General features: G+C 45.8%; 1 protein-coding gene across 1 annotated transcript in view; it reads right to left on the bottom strand.

Moving 5' to 3' along the window:
• Iqgap1 (IQ motif containing GTPase activating protein 1) overlaps nt 1–13,413 on the bottom strand; it is a 73,483-nt gene extending 60,070 nt beyond the window's left edge. Inside the window, exons 1-2 of the mRNA XM_048368587.1 lie at nt 13,237–13,413; nt 11,127–11,226 (exon numbers count right to left, since the gene is read on the bottom strand). Coding sequence (XP_048224544.1) covers nt 11,127–11,226; nt 13,237–13,291 — 155 coding nt within the window. The 5' untranslated portion in view covers nt 13,292–13,413. The remainder of the gene's footprint in view (nt 1–11,126; nt 11,227–13,236) is intronic.
• Nucleotides 13,414–19,192: the final 5,779 nt, after the last annotated feature.

The following is a 19,192-nucleotide window of genomic DNA, read 5'->3' as shown; positions in this document are numbered from 1 at the left end:
CAACAATACAACGAACATAAAGACAAGTCAGGTGTGGTGAGTGTGCTCACTGCTCAGGAAACTGAGGTATGGGACAGAGAGTACAGTTCCCTAAGTAGTACACTTGTCTGGCATACACAAGACCCTAAATTCAATCCTCCGTACAACAAGCATAGATTGAAGATCTTCCCACAACCAGACTGCTTTGTGGAAGACTCTGCAGTAAGAGGCAGGAAACAGCTCCAGTTCCTGAAGCCTCATTTGACAGACAGGCATGTCACTGAGGACTTGGCACAGTTGACTTGACAACAAGACTTCATGCTGCCCCACTGCTGAGGAGTTGTTGGTGTTGCTTCAAGTGACCCTGAGAATAAGGGTAATGTTCTTTTTCTTTTTCTTTTTGCCAGTCCTGGAACTTGGATTCAGGGCCTGAGCACTCACTATCCCTGGCTTCTTTTTGCTCAAGGCTAGCACTCTACCTCTTGAGCCACTGGGCCACTTCCAGCTTTTTCTGTTTATGTGGTAATGAGGAATCGAACCCAGGGCTTCATGCATGCTAGGCAAGCACTCTACTGCTAAGCCACATTCCCAGCCCCCAAGTAAGATTCCTTGCTGCCCCTCTGCTTGTGAACAGGAGTCTGCATATGACTGCTGTTCGTGTTACTTCAGAACCAGAAGCAAGAAGCTCTGTGACAGGCAAGCGCTTTGGGGGCCTGGCCAAACCTGAAAGGTGAGCATGACCCTCTCTGAGCTTTGCTCTTCTGTCTGCCGGGTGTGAATAAGAAGTACTTGCAGACATCAGGATGCTCTAACAGAGCGTGTGTACACAGGCACATGGCACATACGTGTGCACATATGTAGAGTACACAAAGTACATGTCTAGTGCTGGGCACACAGTGGGTCCTCATCCTCCGTAAATGTATTGGTGCCCACCACAGGGAGGGGGTGAGGCCAGAGGAAACACTGACTTAATACATAGGATACACTCTCAACCACGAGGTCAGATTTTTTTTTGGGGGGGGGGGGCTTTCCTTCATCTGTCTTAAAGGGGAAAAATTAAGGTTTCTAAAATCAAGTGCCTTATTAAAGTAAAACAATTCTGCCCGACATAAGAATTTTTTTTAATTCAAACTTAAAGTAAACTCTTGCTCTTCAAAACAAATCATTAACCAAAATCTTTCATTCATATGTTTAAATATTTTTTTATTAAAACACTGGTAAACCACGAGTAGGAGCCTTCCACAATTAGAATCTAACTTACTCTATCAGGTCCGTCAGGCCCACAGCATTTGCCTGGGGCTTCACACGCTTTTTGCTTAAAGATATGGTTGCTAGACAACCAAGTCCCAAACTAAACAAACCGCCCACAGCAACATGAATCACTTCCGGAAGGTCTCACTTTGTCTACCAGTACTGGCTTACACAAATACTTGTTAAAAGATTTATTTAGGCAGCCCCAACTGGGCACTGTAAAAAAAAAAAACAAAAACTGTCAGCTTAGAAGTGTTCAAAACCCACCCTGCTACCATTTAAGCATCTCCAAAGTGCTACCCGGTAAAGCCACAAGAAATCATACAGATATCAGATAGATCACCATGCAAAGCCAGAAAATGGAATTCCTAGATCATTCCAAAATAGGACCTCAAATATACCGTTACATATACTGTTACTATTTCGTCATTAGGGATTTAAAAACGTGGAGACACAATTGCCACTTTGATCTCTAAGGCCAGAAGAAATGGATGCAAACTAATGGGTCACTTAGCCAGCAAGACCTTCTCACCCCTGACTGGCAGTCTGCTCACCCAACCACGGGCCACCCACCTGGGGCAGGCCAGTTAGTACTGGTCTTCTGGGCTCACATCATACACTAAACATCACGGGTGACAAGGCACTGAACCCAACTCTCTTTTCCACTTGAAAAGGAACTCTTATGTACTAGCAACTAAACCAAACAAAGACCACTTAATCTATGAACAAGTGCAGAGGAGGAAAGGACTTAATAGTTCTTAAATGAAAAATGTAATAGGGCAGGGCAAGGGAAAAATCTGACTGTTGAGATCCAACACAGTGAAAGAAGTCTTGGGAAACACACACCTAAAATAATGTTGTAGATGACTTATGCTCTACCACTGGTTGTTAGCATTTCACATAAACAAATGAAATGAAGAGCAGTCAGGAAAGACACTATGCAGCTCTCACCCCAAGAAGAACCATGAATCAGAACCAGTCATTAAAGTTATAATGAATAATATCCTACAGCTAGAATAAACAAAAGCAACATTACAAATCTCACAGAGGCCTGGGTTGGAGATTCAGCTTGCAGCAGAGCACTTGCCCACACATGCCCAGCGCATAGGAGATGTATCAGGCCCTGAGTCTGATCTTCACCACCACTGAAAAAAAAAAGTCTCACTACATTACAAAGTGCCAAGCCAACACTAACCCTCAATATGTAATTTGGGAAAAGGAGGTTTCAAATTACAAAGAAAAAAAAAAGGAATTTAAATGAAGTTTACTTGTCAAGGAGCTAAAATTAAACTAGTTTCAGATATGGTTTCTCAGTAATACGGAGTTTGAGTATATTCTCAAAAAAGGAGAAGAAAATAGTTTGTCATAACAAGATAAAAAGCCCACCACTACAACTATGTATAACATTTAATTTTGACGGAGCAGGCATAAATTGCTAACAGGTAGTAAAAAGATGGCTTTGAAATCATATTAAAATAATTTTAAGAAGATTAGGAGATTCAAAGACTTAGATTCCTTTTAAAAAGTTTAATCCTAGAAAAGCTAACAGAAGGGGCTGGGGATCTGGCTCAGCGGAAGAGCCCTGCCTGGCAAGCACAAGGCCAGGGGTTCCGTCCCCAGCTCTTGAAAAAAAAAAAAAAAAAAACTACAAAAGACCAAAAGCTAACAGAATATAAAACAGTAAACTTTGGAAGTTTTGGAGAAACTAAACTATTTGGGCTTTGAATTGATAAAACATTTAAGCTCCAACTACATATAGCATACAAAAGGGTATTCAGAACTGATAGAAAAATTTTAAAAAAACCACCAAAAAAGTCAAATCTGTAGCTCACTTCAGCAGCACACATACTAAATTTGAGCCAAGAAAAACTAAAACTGGGGCTGGGAATTTGGCTTAGTGGTAGAGTGCTTGCCTAGCCTGCATGAAACCCTGGGTTTGATTCCCCAGTACCATATAAACAGAAAAAGCTGGAAGTGGTGCTGTGGCTCAAGTGGTAGAGTACTAGCATTGAGCAAAAGAAGCTCAGGGACAGTGCCCATACACAGAGTTCAAGCCCCAGGACTGACAAAAAAAAGCTAAAACTATAGTGGAAAAACAGAGGATGGAAAATATGAAAGGTGGCTTCAGTGTACAATATGAGAGGTGAAGACAGACACAAGACAGCTACAGAAGATTCTCATAAGAAAGCAAAACCTATACACAAATATGTAAGAAAATGTTCCAACTCTCCAGTCATTAAAGACACATAGCTTTAAACTGGAATAAACCTAAGTAGGTTATATAGCTATTACATACACACTGAAAACAGTAATTAAGAAAATATGGCAATTTAAAAATCTTCCCTTTTTCTTCATGACAAAATATCATTGTGAAAAGGATTTTAGACGTACAATAGGCATAACATTAATATGGCCTAGTGGTAAGAATGCTTGCCTCATACACATGAAGCCCTGGGTTTGATTCCTCAGCACCATATATATAGAAAATGGCCAGAAGTGGTGCTGTGGCTCAAATGGTAGAGTGCTAGCCTTGAGCAAAAAGAAGAAGCCAGGGACAGTGCTCAGGCCCTGAGTCCAAGACCCAGGACTGACCAAACAAACAAACAAAAAAGGACAAGTCTGCGACCCACTGCCCCTATCTGGCTCCCAGAGGCCCCTGCTCCCAGTTCTTCCTTTCAGACAAAAGCAAAAGCCTAAATCCCAAGTGAGAAAAGTGAGGCTACCACCCTTTAGGGTCTTAGAAGTGCCTAGAAAATTCTCCCCCAAAGTGCATTAACATCTTATTACCTTTATATTAAATAAACCTCTTTCGGTCCAAGGACCAGGACAGGAGGGGAAAAAAAGACCACATGTGCCTCCTGCACACCACCCACACCACCTTCCCCCAGTCCCCCTCCACCTCCACCCCAGGAAGTATAGAGGACAAATGTGAGCCCACTTTCTGTTTTGTTTTGTTTTGTTTTGCCAGTCCTGGGGCTTGGACTCAGGGCCTGAGCACTGTCCCTGGCTTCTTTTTGCTCAAGGCTAGCACTCTGCCACTTAAGCCACAGTGCCACTTCCAGCTTTTTCTATATATGTGGTGCTGAGGAATCAAACCCAGGGCTTCATGCGTATGAGGCGAGCCCACTTTCTGAGGTCAGACAGCCTGCAGAGCCAGAATCAAAATGCATACCTGCCAGACCAGACCCACAGTCAGGAGCAGGGATGGCTCCACATTCAAGGTTTTCAAAGACACTGATTTAGACTTTTTAAAATTTGTTTTACTTGGCTGGGGATATAGCCTAGTGGCAAGAGTGCCTGCCTCGGATACACGAGGCCCTAGGTTCGATTCCCCAGCACCACATATGCAGAAAACGGCCAGAAGTGGCGCTGTGGCTCAAGTGGCAGAGTGCTAGCCTTGAGCGGGAAGAAGCCAGGGACAGTGCTCAGGCCCTGAGTCCAAGGCCCAGGACTGGCCAAAAAAAAAAAAAAAAAATTTGTTTTACCTAATTATAAATACCATGAAAATAACATATGACTGTTCTTAGTAATAATGACCGCTAGTTAACAACTTCTCTGCCTTATTCTAGACTGCTCTGCAGTATGTCTGTGTATTTCTGAGAACTGCACTCCCATATGCTGGGGGCCTTGCATTACAAAGGAGGTACTAAGGAGGTACTCAACCCTGGCCCACACTTACTTTAAAATTTGCAGCATTTCAGCTGTAAGGTGAAAAAAGCTACACAGCTATATTAAGAAGGAATAGTTCATTTGTAACATTGTTACTAAGGAAAAAAAACACTTAAGTTTCAAGCACTTTGACAAATACACTTTGCAATGCAGGGCAATTACAATGGAGTCTGTCAGAGGGAGTAACACTAAATTAAGTTTCAGAAGAGAGAATGGGTCCCACTTGGACTTTCCCTTGATGATTATAAATGCATACATGCATGGAGCTCCCAGCCCCAGGGTGCCATTAGGTGGCCATGTGCAATGGTCAGCCCCTAACTCCCAGTGGGTTCCTCAAGTGACTAGTTTTCTCAGCTGTTAAAGGAGGGTTTGGGCCAAACAGGGTGAGTTTTCCGCCCAGTGCTGGTAGCTCACACCTGTAATCATAGCTACCCAGGAAGCTGGGATGTGAAGATAACAGTTCAAAGCTAGCCTGAGCAGCCTCAAGATGCTTTTTTTTTTTTGGCCTGGGCTTGAACTCAAGACCTGGAAACTGTCCCTGAGCAACTTTTACTCAAGACTAGTGCTCTACCACTTGAGCCACAAAGCCACTTCTGACTTCTGTTGATATGGTACTGAGAAATGGAACCCAGGGCTTCATGCTCACTAGGCAAACACTGTACCACTAAGCCACATCCCCAGCCCCTCCACAAGACTTATTTCCAACTTATTTCCAACTAACCAAAAGCCAGAAGTGTAGCTGTGGCTCAAGAGGTGGAATGCCAGACTTGAGTGAAAAAAGCTAAGAGACAGCATTTGGGCCCTAAAATCAAGACCCACTAAAAAGATCTCCCTAACTCTTCACCTTTTGTTTTCTAAAATAGAACCTCACTATGTAGCCCAAGCTAGCCTCAAACTTGCAATCCTACCTTAGTCTACTGAGTGGTAGAAATACTGCTAGACTTAAAAGTGTGTATCACCATGCCTAGCTTTCTCCCTAATCCTTTAAGTGATGCATCTTCATCGGGAAATTGTGGAAACTGGTGGGTATGCTACTCTTTCTTGCTATGTGGCCTGGCTTTTTTGCCTCTTAAATGTCTGTTTTCTGCATTACAGTGTGTTAATGTAGAAATATCCAGATGTTCCTGGAATTCTAACACCACTTAGGAGAGATCTGAAGAAGCCAACCCAGAAAATGTTCTATGCCAACAATAAAAACATACACACAAAAGAGAATTTGTTCTCTAGACTGATTGTTTCCAAGATATTTCAATTTCTCTAAACTACAGAAGGTGCAGTGCTTCTGTTTAGAGCTAAGTTCTTGTTAACACATGTATTTTCTGAGTCTCCAGCAGCCACAGACTCTACCTGCCTTTTTACAAGAGCAGCTAAGGTCTAGGCCCCTTGAACTGGGGTGTGGGCACTTGGCAACAAGGTAGCCCAGGCCAGATTTGAAAGGACATGCCACAAAGTCTGGAAGAAGGAACACTACATAGACCATCTCAGGGAGTGCTCAGAATTAATCTTCATCCTGTGACCTTTAGCCTAAAGGAGTTTTCCTCCATTCCCACTTATAGCCACTTAAGCTTTCTCCTCACCTAAGGGACCCCTTTCTGCCCTGCCAGCTAAGTCCTAGTCCTGGCTCCTTTCCCTATCCCCCTTCTTCTCTCCCTTACTTATTCCTGTACCTGAACACTTGCATCCTCACTTTTATTCATTCTCCTACCCAACTGCTCCTTAGGGAAAACAAACACAAGACCCAGTAAGAACAGGCCAAAAAGACAAGTGAACTTTCCTTTGCGCATGGTCTCCTTCTATAAAGGCCTTGTTCTGCTGTGTAGCCCTCAGCAAAGACTGGAATCCTTAAATAATGAAGTATTTAAAGAACAGCAGCTTCATTTCCACACAGAAACTAGTTTTCAGCCACACAGCAGAGAGCTCTGTATTTCCTATTTCCCAACATTCCTGAGCATACTTGTAATGACAACCTAAGTTTTCCCACTTAACCTTTTTGGGAACTTCAAACCCATACCCACAAAACCCTAATATCTACCTCAAAACATACATACACACACACACACACACACACACACACACACACACACACACACACACACACACACACTCCACACATTCCCTTCCCTTTTCCCAAGAGTGAGCTGGTTTAAGATACTGGGGAAATGGAGCACCCCAGGATACACAATGGGGCTACTGTGCTGAAAGGTGGAGCTCTGGGTGGCAGGGGGAGGGGCAAAGGATATAAATAGTACTAAGGGAACCTTCCCCCCTCCACCTCTCTGATCTTCATTCCTGGCCTCAGAGCTGCTGGAAACCCCACACCTTGGAGCTCCTGCATCCTGAGAAGAAACAGGACCAGGCAAACTGGGCCTTGTGCTTTGGGGGAAAGAGGACTCCAAGGGCACCCAGGATGCCGCCCAACTCCCTAGGGTGGGAGAGGAAACCCTGGCTATCATGAAGAGCACTCGACCATATTAGGGATGGAAGTATCCACATTAGAAGGCATGTAGGGAATCCCAGTCCTCTTTTCTCACCGACTTCTTTCTGGTTGGAATATTTAATACAGGGCCTTCCAAAGTTGCTTTTCTAATTGAAGCTTTAAGGAAAACAATGGTGACAAAGCCTACCACATCAGACTTCATACAATTTACTCCATAAAAGAACCAGGCATCTTGACAATATAAAAAAATAAATTAAAACAAAACAGGCAAAGCTCCACAATGAGGCCAATAGGAAGGAGACCAGCCTGGTGCCAACTCAGGAATAATGGCCCCTGGGTGGTTAAGTAAATACCTACTTTCCTACTCTGGAAGAGACACCTGACACAAAAAGAATGTGCTTTGGAGTAGATGCAAATGAACGCTGTCAGCAGCTCTCAGGAAGAATAGGAAGAAAAGCATTGTTTTAGGCAGCAATCCAATCTAAAGATGCTTTAAATTCTACCAGCACCAATAACACAAGCTACTAGAGTGAGAGAGATTGGGAGCCATCTTGAGGAGGGGTTGGGTATGAGGCTCAGCAATAGTTTGCACAGCATGCATGAAGCCCTGGGTTTGATTACTCAGTACCACATAAACAGAAAAAGCCAGAAATGGCGCTGTGGCTCAAGAGGTAGAGTGCTAGCCTTGAGCAAAAAGAAGCCAGAGACAGTGCCCAGGCCCTGAGTCCCAAGCCCCAGTTCTGGCCAAAAAAAAAAAAAAAGAGGGAGAATCCATCTTGACTGTTATCCCAGCTACAGTGAAATGTGGGATGGCACAAACAGGAGGATCACAGTCTAGGCCAGCCCAGACATACAGCTAGACCCTATCTCAAAATGTAACAACACATAAGTCATTTGAAATAATGGCAATCCTCTGTATCATAACTATGGTCATTACATATGTTTGTAATTTTACTGAAAATAAACTTACAATGTGAGCATTTAATAAATAACAACACAGGTAGTCAAGGCAATGTGGTATAGTCCTTTAAAAAAAAAATCCCTTGGAAATGGGATTGTGGGGATTCTGGGGGATTCTGGATGAAGGGATAGACTGCACCTAGCAGGCCTGAGGTGAAACCCCAAGTTAAAATTTGTAAGATTAAGAAAGAAGGGGCTGGGAATATGGCCTAGTGGTAAGAGTGCTTGCCTCCTATACATGAAGCCCAGTGTTCGGTTCCTCAGCACCACATATATAGAAAACAGCCAGAAATGGCGCTGTGGCTCAAGTGGCAGAGTGCTAGCCTTGAGCAAAAAGAAGCCAGGGGCAGTGCTCAGGCCCTGAGTCCAAGGCCCAGGACTGGCAAAAAAAAAAAAAAAGATTAAGAAATAAGAAATTTTATGAACAGGCAGCCTAAGGATGGGATTAGCAAGTGTGAGGTGATACCCTGTACAATAAAGGGACTAAAATGTATCGAAACAATAAAAAAAATTGCTGTGGGGTTGTAGGAGGATATGAAAAGCAAGCCTGAGTTGACATCTTATGTTAAACCTTAGCACCAACTATAAATAAATGAAGTAACCAAAACAAATAGAGCTGGCAGAGTGGCTTAAGTGGCTGAGACCCGAAGAAGTACAGACTCAAGAGTTAAAACCACAGTACCACCTAAAACAAATGAACCAATTACCAATGATAGGAGAGGGCCAGTATCTCACCCTCAGGTTACCTGGACAATCCCTGCTGCTCCACAGAGCACAAGATGGCCTCTTAGACCAGCTCCATCTTGAAAATTCTTCCAAAATGAGAAGCTCCTAAGTGGCAGAAGACCTAACATTTCTGTTCCCTTACAAAGTCCAAGTGAGAAAATGTCCCCTTTTCTAACCATATATGTATTTTTTTTGTTTTTTTTTTTGCTAGTCCTGGGGCTTGAGCCTCAGGGCCTAAGCACTGCCCCTGGCTTTTTTGCTCATGGCTAATACTACCTCTAGAGCCACAGTGCCACTTCTGGCTTTTCCCGTTTATGTAGTCCTGAAGAATCGAACCCAGGGCTTCATGCATGCTAGGCAAGCACTCTACCCACTAAGCCACATTCCCAGGCCCCACACATTCATTTCTGACTATGTAAAACTTCCACTTAGGGGCTGGGAATATGGCCTAGTGGCAAGAGTGCTTGCCTCTTATACATGAAGCCCTAGGTTCGATTCCTCAGCACCACATATATAGAAAAGGCCAGAAGTGGCACTGTGGCTCAAGTTGGCAGAGTGCTAGCCTTGAGCAAAACAAAGCCAGGGACAGTGCTCAGGCTCTGAGTTCAAGCCCCAGGACTGGCAAAAAAAAAAAAAAAATAGAAGTTTGGGCTGGGAATATGGCCTAATGGTAGAGTGCTTGCCTCATATACATGAAACCCTGGGTTCGATTCCTCAGCACCACATATATAGAAAACAGCCAGAAGGGGCGCTGTGGCTCAAGTGGCAGAGTGCTAGCCTTGAGCAAAACGAAGCCAGGGACATTGCTCAGGCCAAGTTCAAGCCACAGGACTGGCAAAACAACAACAACAAACAAACAAAACCCCCAAAACTTCCACTTAGTGGGGTCTGAGGGCACAGCTCCATGGTAGAGCACCTGCTTAATATGCTCAAGGCCTTGTGTTCAATCCCCAGCACCAATAAAACTATCACAACATACTGTCACTTGGAAACATAAATGTTACTATCACAGATCCTCACCTAAATCACACCACTACCAGTCCCTGATTTCTGGAACGGCTTATGCTCATAGAGCAGCCTAGATGCCACAGGCTCAGCAGTGCCCCCCTGGAGGAAAGAAGACGGAACCAGGGAAGGGGCACCAAGGGAATTCCAACTGGGGCTGTCATTTTATTTAGAAGCAAAGGGGAAAACCTGAAGGGTTAACAGGGTGTTGCTTTTGAGGGGGCTGATGGCAATGTACCTACCTCAGTGGCAGAATATTTTCCTAGCATGTGCTAGGCCTTGGGTTTAATCCCCAGCACCACCACAAAAAAAAAAAAGGAAAAACGTGTTGGTATATAAGAATGTTGTGTTGTTCTTTGGATGTTCTTGTAGCATTTTAAGACTTTTCAGAATTAAAAAAAAAGAAAAACCACTCCTGTTTATTAGCACCATTAAAAATGTCCCTGATTATCACTGAACTTTTGATGACAATACATTCTCATTATCCTTCACTAGCCTGATCCTCCAAAGCTCAACTCCAGAGAACCTGATCTGTAATTACACCTATCTGCTCTGGGAGCCTGCCAAAGAACATATGCACCAGAACAAAAGGAATTACTGATGGCAAACTGACAGCCTAAAATTAAAGACCACAGGTCCTGAAGTACCTGACAAAAACAGCAGCCATGCATTCACTTCAAGGAGAGGATGGGTGCTGCCCCAGTAAACCATCTTTGAGTGTTGTGAGATGGACAGTGTCTAGTATCCACAGCACTACCCTCATAAACTTCCCAGAACCAAATTCACATAGCCAATGAAGGATCAGTAGAACATTAAGATCAAGAACTTCAAACTCTAAAAATGCTATTTCTAATAGACAGCTGGCAGTACCCAAAATATGCACCAGAGCATGAAATGAAAACAGCACAAATGTGGAAATTATTCAGTATACAATCTTGTGACAAAAGGGAAACTTTGCTCCCAAGAACAGACACCCTACCTATACTTACTCCCTCAACCACAGCCCCCCAGGCTCACCTACAACATAGGCAGAACATTCTTTACCTATGTTTTCACATCAATCCCTTCCCAATCTTCCCTCCAGACAGCCCATCTTTACCTCTTTGCTTCTTCCAAATGACAAAGGTACTCATAAGCCACATTCTGCCGTCTCCTCTCATCCATCTCCTCTGCAGTGAGCCTTTCATTATCCAGGACCGCTAAAACATGAAAGAATGCAAAGACCAGAGTTGGAGCCCAGTGCCAATAGCTCACATCTGTAATCCCAGCTACTCCAGATGCTGATATCTGAGGATCTTAGTTTGAAGCCAGCCCAGACAGGAAAAGTCTTTCCTGCCCATGAGACTGTTATCTCCACTAAACTGCCAAAAGAGCTGAAAGTGGAGCTGTGGCTTAAGTGGTAGAGCGCTATGCTTGAGCAGAAGGAGCTCAGGGACAGCACCAAGGCCATGTGTTCAAGCCCTAGGAATGGGGTGGGGGGGGGGTGAGGAGACCAGAATCTGTAACCTTCGTCATGAACTAAAGAATGCCACAGCCATCAAATTCCACCTATCAAATCACCCAGAAATTCAGGGTAACTAGTGAATGTGTGGATAGCTAGGGACAATTCCTTTCCTAAGACAAAAACTATGGGGTTTCAATTATCCTCAGTTCGTGTTTCGTAAAAATGTATGGTAATAGGAACATGTACAAAATTTTATTGTACCTTCAAAATACACTATGTTGAGAGGTTGGCCAAAATGTGTCACTGTCTGTCAGAACCTTTGTAAATATACCTCAGATCAGGCTTTCTTTTTTTTTTTGCCAGTCCTGGGCCTTGGACTCAGGGCCTGAGCACTGTCCCTGGCTTCCTTTTGCTCAAGGCTAGCACTCTGCCACTTGAGCCACAGCGCAACTTCTGGCCGTTTTCCATATATGTGGTACTGGGGAATTGAACGAGGCAAGCACTCTTGCCACTAGGCCATATTCCCAGCGCAGGCTTTCTTCTTTTTTATTAATAACCAAAGCCAGCAGTTGCTGAAAGATAACAGGTAGTAATTGTGCTAAGCAAATGTGCGTATGTGCATTCTCTCACTAAAGCCCACAACAATGCTGTGATTAGCACTTTTGTTTTACAGATGAGGATATTGAAGCTTAGCCCTATGGCTATAAGAGCAGAGACCTGGCTTCAAACTGTAGTCAGCCTGTGGGCTCAACCTTAAAGCAATGGAGTTCAGCCACCCAAGGTATGGAGCAAAATTCCTAACTCCATTTGAAAGCATAAAATCCACAAACTGCACCCCTGAACATTAACATCCTAGTTCACCCTCTTCCTTTCTAACTCCTACCATCAATCTTTTCTCCAGGGATCACCGAAGGCTATGTTCAAACGTCACCAGGCCTCCATCTCTCTTCCCCAGCCCCATCTCCTCCCCCACCTAGCCTCTTCCATCTTTATTACCCTAAGCTTATCATTTGCTTGTACACCTGTCGTTCCCTCAGATTATAAATTCTTTGAAGGTCGAGCTTCCTCTTTCTCACCCCTAATTTCACAAACATGGCACAAAACCTCACAAGAGCTGTTGAGGAGTAAATTGTTTCCTTAAAAAAAGTTATTCTAGAGGAACACAAAGGATCAAGACCCTAGAGGAACCCTCAAGACCATCGTAACCCCTCTCCCCCGTACAGTTCACTGGTGTCCCAGGGATAGCCACAGAAAATGAGGAAGTCAGAGTTTTGTGGTGGTTTTTTTTTCTTTTCTTTTTTTTTTTTTTAACTTTTGAAATCCTGGCGAAGGGACAGAGCCTGGGAAGGCTGGAGGGCTGGAGTGACTGCCGAGGACCGACCTCGCACCCAGCCTGCGTCGGGCTCGCAGGCACCATGCCCGGGTCGGCCTGGCCCGGGGGCCCTCCACCCCTCCACCATTCCTGTCCCGGGGCACGCCCTGCCTGGTGCGGCCACCTCACCCGGCCCGGCCCCTCAATCTCGGTCTGCTGGGCGGCGGAGGCTCTGGGTGGGGCTCCGGCCTCCGTGCACCGGGGAAGGCCGGGGGAAGGCCGGGGGAAGGCCAGGAGGCCTTCGGGTCCTACCCGCCACCTTGCGGCTCGAGGGGCACGGGCGCCGCACCTCACACCGCCTCCCCGCCCGGCCGGCGCTTCCGGGTCCGCGCGGGCCGGGCCCCACCCAGAGCCACCCACGGAGCCCCCAGCCCAGCCGAGCCCCGCACTCACAGCCATAGTGCGGCCGGGCCACGCCCAGCCCGTCAACCTCGTCCGCGGTGGACATGGCGGCGGAGCCCCGGTCTCTGGCAAGAAAGCGGTGAGGGCTCGAAGACGCGGACGACGGCGGCGGAGGTTCCTGCTGAGTGCGCGGGCTGTCGGGGTCCCCAAGGCCCCGCCCACCGCCACCGCCACTGCCACCAGCCCCACCCTAGCGGCCCCGCCCTGCGGCTATGCCCCGGCGGGAGGGTAAGGGGGTGGGGTCAGAGCGTATGGCCACGCCCCATTAGGCCACGCCCGTCCGCGTTGCAGAAACTAGGAGGGGTGGGTCCGGATTTCAGGCTCCTCCCCTCCATTCAGTCCCGCCCTGGAAGCCCCGCCCAGCCTCCAAGCTCAGAGCGCGGGTAGGGTGGGGCCCGAGCTAAAGGACCCACCCCCTCATTCCGGCCACGCCCTTCGGTCCCTGTTCTGGACTGGCGGAAGGAAGGAGGTGGAGCTGGCTCACCTACGGGAGCCTGGGCTCCCGGAAGCTCTGCCGGAAAGGCCGGTTCTGAGCGAGTCCCCCACTCCCTGGCCACCGTCCCGTCTGCAGTGCCAGCTCCGAGGCTGACAGTGTTGCAGCCTTGAAATTAGAACCGCAAGCCCCGTCTTCTGACAGCCGAGTAGGCGCCCCTGCGCCTAAGTCTGGGAAGATGCCCCTTCAGGTGGGCCCGGGTGTTGTCATTGAACCCAAACAGCCACACTTGACCAGGCAGGAAGTTATTCTCCAATTCAAAAAGAACCAGTAATAAACAGGGCTGAAGGCATAGCTGGGGGATATTGTGCCTGCCCAGCACATACCAGCCCCAGTACCGCCGAAATAGACTGAGCTAAGGGAGCACCGTGCTTCTCCCCAGCAGGACTGGCTAGAGTTAATGGACTCATTGAGCAGGTGCAGTACTGAGCAGTGCTTGTGGTCTATGCAATCTGACCTCGTTTCTTTGAATAACTGGAGTAAAGGAATGCTAGAGAAAGAACAAAGGTGACAACATATAGCAAATTACAGACTACCACCAAGTAGATCTTTCAAGTACCAGTTTCGGTCTTTGCTTTTTTTGTGCCATTTCTGGGACTTGAACTCAGCACTGTCCCTGGGCTTTTGTACCTGGGGTTCTGACTCCAAGCCTGCAACACTTTAAAACAAGAACCAACAGTTCTAAAGACATGGCCCAGTACCCTGAGTATATGAGGACCTAAGTTCAAACCCCAGTACCACCACACACACAAAAAAAGTTCAGGCAATGCACCAACTAGCTTAAATGCACTCTCTCCATGAAGCCTTCCTTGATCTAGGCAGGAAATCCCTTCTCTGATCCTTTACACTTATTTGCACTAAAACTCTAGGCTTGTCACGTTCATGCCTGTACTCCCCAGCATGCAGGAGAGAGCCTAGAAGTGTTGAGTAAATAGCATTTACTGAACCAAGTGAATAAACTGAAGAGATAACAACATGGAGTTGGCGTAGATTCATATTCCTCTGACCTAAGAGCAAGGACAGACTGTGCCTGGGCTAACCTCAGGATTAGATGCTTAAGTTTACTGGCTCAGGTTTCCAACAACTGAGCCCAAGCCACCTGGGCACAAATGACAGATTCAGGGGCAAAGCTCTGCTCAGTAATAAAAAGCTTCTGGCATGGGATCCCTGGACTGTCCCTTCAACAATCTATCTGATAGGCAACTGAAACAGGTGGGGTGGACCTTCCATGCAGCTGCACAGAAACAAGCCAAATGTTTCCAGACTGGGCCCTCATTGTAGACCAAGAATCCAGTATCTGGGGCAGGAGGCAAGGTTATCCCAGGAGAGGAGGCAGAAAAGGAAAGTTGGTGCCAGACCCCAGGAAGGGTCTTGAATTTGACACTGAAGGAGATTCTACTCTCTTCTGTGGATTAGGGGAAAGTATTGAAAGGTTTTATAAGCAGGGAAGGAATATTCTGAAATGTGGCAATGACCGAGGAGTACTGCTTTTCCACTCAACCAAATGGGAAAAATCAGGTCCTGCCCTCTACACGAAGGTGCTATGACTACAACCCCAGAGGGGGAAAAACGTGGGACCCAAGATGTAGACAGGGAACTCCAAAGGATACAGGGGAGTCCATCTGCTTGATGGAAGGGATCTAGAAATGTCTACAGACAGGAAGTTCACTAAACTCCATCTCTGAAATACCCAGCAAAAAGCAAGGCTGGAGGTATGACTAAAGTGATAGAGTGCCAGTGGAAGAAAGGAAGAGAGAGAGAAGAAAGGAAGGAAGGAAGGAAGGAAGGAAGGAAGGAAGGAAGGAAGGAAGGAAGGAAGGAAGGAAGAAAGGGGAGAGGAGAGGAGGGAGGAAGAGGGGAGGGAGGGAGAGAAGGAAGAGGGAGGAAAGGAAGGAAGGAAAGAGAAAGAAATAAATAAAAGAAGGAAGGAAATGAGAGACGGGGAAGGAGAAGGAGGAGGGAAAGAGGGAGAGAGAGGCAGAGAGAGGAGAGAGAGAGAGAGAGAGAGAGAGAGAGAGAGAGAGAGAGAGAGAGAGAGGAAATAGAGAAAACACCAGGTGCAGTAGCTCATGATTATAATCCCAGCCTCTAGGGAGGTGGAGATCATCTCCTATAGATTGTGGTTTGAAGCCAGCCTGGTCAAAGGGTTAGTGAGGCATGGTGGTATGTACCTATAAGCAGTCTGAGGGAAAAGAGTAGGAGCCTATCTGAATAATAACTAAAAAGGATTGGAGTCCTGGCTCAAATGGTAGAGTACCCAGCATACATAAGGCCATGATTTCAAGCCCCACTACTACAAAAAAGAAAAAAGAAAAAGAAAATCTGTACACTCAAAACATAACACAGAAAGTTAGCATCCATCTCTCCTATTGTAGCTAACCATCATTTTTAAGTTTGTCTGGGTAAATCCTTTGATTTCTCATTACATTTCATATGTTCTTGTTGCTTATGCTGTTCATTTTGACCTGTTTTTACTTCTGTATTTTGACTCATAGTGTATGTAATTTTCTATTTCTTGCTTTCTTAACTCAACATGGAATTTTTGAGGTTTATCTGTATTGGTACCTAGAAGTGGAGTCCATTAGTTATCTTGCATGTATAGTATTCTATACTAAGTGAAAAACCAACAATGCCAGAGATAGGACCACTAACTCCACATTTTGAACAGGGACCCAGTTAAAACTGATGCTTGATAGTTTAAGAATCTTGCCAGATGCTGGTAACTCATGCCGGTCACCCTAGCTACTCAGGAGTCAGAGATCTGAGATCAAAGTTTGAAGCCAGCATGGGCAAGAAAGTTTGTGAGCCACTTATCTCCAATTAACCACCTAAAAACTGGAAATGGAGCTGTGGCTCAAAGTGGTAAAATGCTAGCCTTGAGCAAAAAAGCTCAGGGGCAGCACAGAGGCCCACAGTTTAAGCCCCAGGACTATGAGAACAGAAACAAACAACAACAACAACAAAAATTAGTATCTTATGGGGACAAAGGCAAACTCTTCACTAAATGGCCCAAGGCCAGCTCAAACAGCTCCTCTACCTTTACAAAAAATATCTGCTAGCCTACACCAGTGGCTCACACCTGAAATCCCAGCTACTCAGGATGCTGAGATCTGAGTATCTCAGTTCAAAGCCAGCCTGGACAGGAAAGTCCTTGAGACTCTTATTTCCAGCAGAAGTCACACTGTGGCTCAAATGGTAGAGCACTAGCCTTGAGCTGAAGAGCTCAGGGACAGCACCCAAGCCCAAAGTTTAAGCCCCATGGCCAACAAGAAAAAAAAATCTGCTGTCTTTCTACACCAAGACATTTCTAAGTCTTTACATAAAACTCTCAGCTCCTCCAAGAGAAAGATTGTTGTTGTTGACATTTATAGAGAAGATTTGATGTACCAGGCACTGCCCACAGTCTGGTCATGTCTCATTGGCCCTCACCAGCCTCATGAAGCGGGTAACTGGTTGGACTCCCATTAACATGCCCCAACTTAAACAGCTTTTTTCTTTTTTTTTTTTTTTTTTTTGTCCTGAGGCTTGAACTCAGAGCCTGGGTGTTGTCCCCGAGCTCTTTTTTGCTTAAGGGTAGCATTCTACCACTGTGAATCACAGAACCATTTCCAGTTTTCTGGTGGTTCACTAGAGATGAGTCTTAGGACTTTCTTGCCTGGGCTCGCTTTGAACCACCATCCTCAGATCTCAGCCTCCTGAGTAGCTAAGATTACAAGTGTGAGCTATCAATGCCCAGTGTTAAATAGCTTTTAATGGGGACCTCTTTATCTATCTCATTCATCTGTACCCCTGCCTGGTCTCCTGTGGGACCTGGTTTACAAAAGATTCTCCATGTTTGCTGAGCTGAGCTGAGCTGAGCTGAAAGGGAAAGTCAAGGAGACTGTGGAAAAGTGTCACCATCATTCAAAAGACTGCTGTGGGAATGGAAAAGAAAAGTGGAACAAGATGTGGCATGCCAGACTTGGAGCTGAGCTCTCAGAGTGAGACTGGAGAAGGGACTGAACTGAGAAGAGACAGTGTAGAGACAGATGGGACAAGATGGGACATAACAAAATATAGAAAAGACCCTGGATAACAAGGAGGTGTACTGATTGCATCCTCACCAGTTTGCAAAAAGTAAAGATGGATGTGTATTGGGAGAAGGTGCTGAGTGTAAGTTGGAGGTTCTGGGTTGGGAGGCAACAAGTAAGCCATAGGGAGTGTCTGCCTTAGGGAGTGTCTGCCTTAGGGAGTGTCTGCCAAGCAGCTGGAGCTGTAGGTCCCAGGCTGAGCCAAGAGCATGTTCTGACAGAGGATGGCTGAAGTCCTAAGATGAGTGTGCAGAAGAAAGTATGGTAAAGAGAGGGAAGGAAAGTGAAGCTAGGCCTAGGGAGAATTATTTCAGGGAGGCAGAATCACGGGTTAAGGACTCATCATTTTGTTCTGCTGCCTGGTGTTTGCTAGGGTATTTGGCAAGAATGGCCTCTCACAGGGGATTTGCTGTTGTTGCTGTGTGCTAAGCCCATTCCTTTTTCTTTTGGAGGTTCTAGGGACTGAACTCAAAGCCTTGCACTTTCAGGTTGTCTCACAGTGGCTCTAAAAGGACAGAAGAGCTGGTACCAGTGGCTCATGCCTGTAATCCTAGCTATTCAGGAGGCTGAGATCTGAGGATTGTAATTTGAGGCAAGCTCAGACAGGAAAGTCTATGAAACTATTATTTCCAATTAACTACCAAAAAGCCAGAAGTGGATCTGTGGTTCAAATGCTGTGGTAGAGTGCTAGCTTTGAGTAAAAAAAAGCTAAGGGATCTGAGTTCAAGCACCAGTACTAGGGGAGGGGAGAACAGAACAGAAAAGAAAAAAGGGATGGGAGAGTTTCAGTAACTCAAAACTGAGGGACCTAACTATAATCCCTCTAGCACATCACCTTGAAAAGAGCAATTAAAAATCAAAAAACAAAACAAAAAACTGAAGGACCACAATCATCCACTAAACTGGAAAATGCCAGCAAGGAGCCCTGCTCCACCATGTGACATCCCAGGCTTGCCCCTGTCCATCAGGGGACATCTGTTATATGTCAGCTAGCAGCAAATACAACAGAAGCAACCCTCACATTATAGTACAACGAGCCTCTGAGATTCTTCCTGCCTCTCAGTCACAAAACCACAGACATCCGCCAGGACTGTGCCTCGTCATGGCGATGACACACCAGTGACTCACGCCTGCACAGCACTTCTGTGTGTGGGAGCTCCATCTCATTCAATCTGTGCTCCCATCCCAAGACTTCCAGCTCCAATCTATTTTCTTGCAAGATCTGGACATGGATGGCTGCACAAATCGACTGCTTGTTTAGTAAGTAATAAGGTTGCTAAAACCACTGCGTGTGTACATACAGAGGGGCTCAAGGGCAAGATATCACATGAAGGGCTTTACAGAAGACTTCAATTTTCTTTTTTGCAGTGCTGGGATTGAATTC

Source organism: Perognathus longimembris, chromosome 20, assembly GCF_023159225.1.
Source record: "Perognathus longimembris pacificus isolate PPM17 chromosome 20, ASM2315922v1, whole genome shotgun sequence".
Taxonomy (NCBI): Eukaryota; Metazoa; Chordata; class Mammalia; order Rodentia; family Heteromyidae; genus Perognathus; species Perognathus longimembris.
This window is presented reverse-complemented; position numbering and strand designations above follow the sequence as displayed.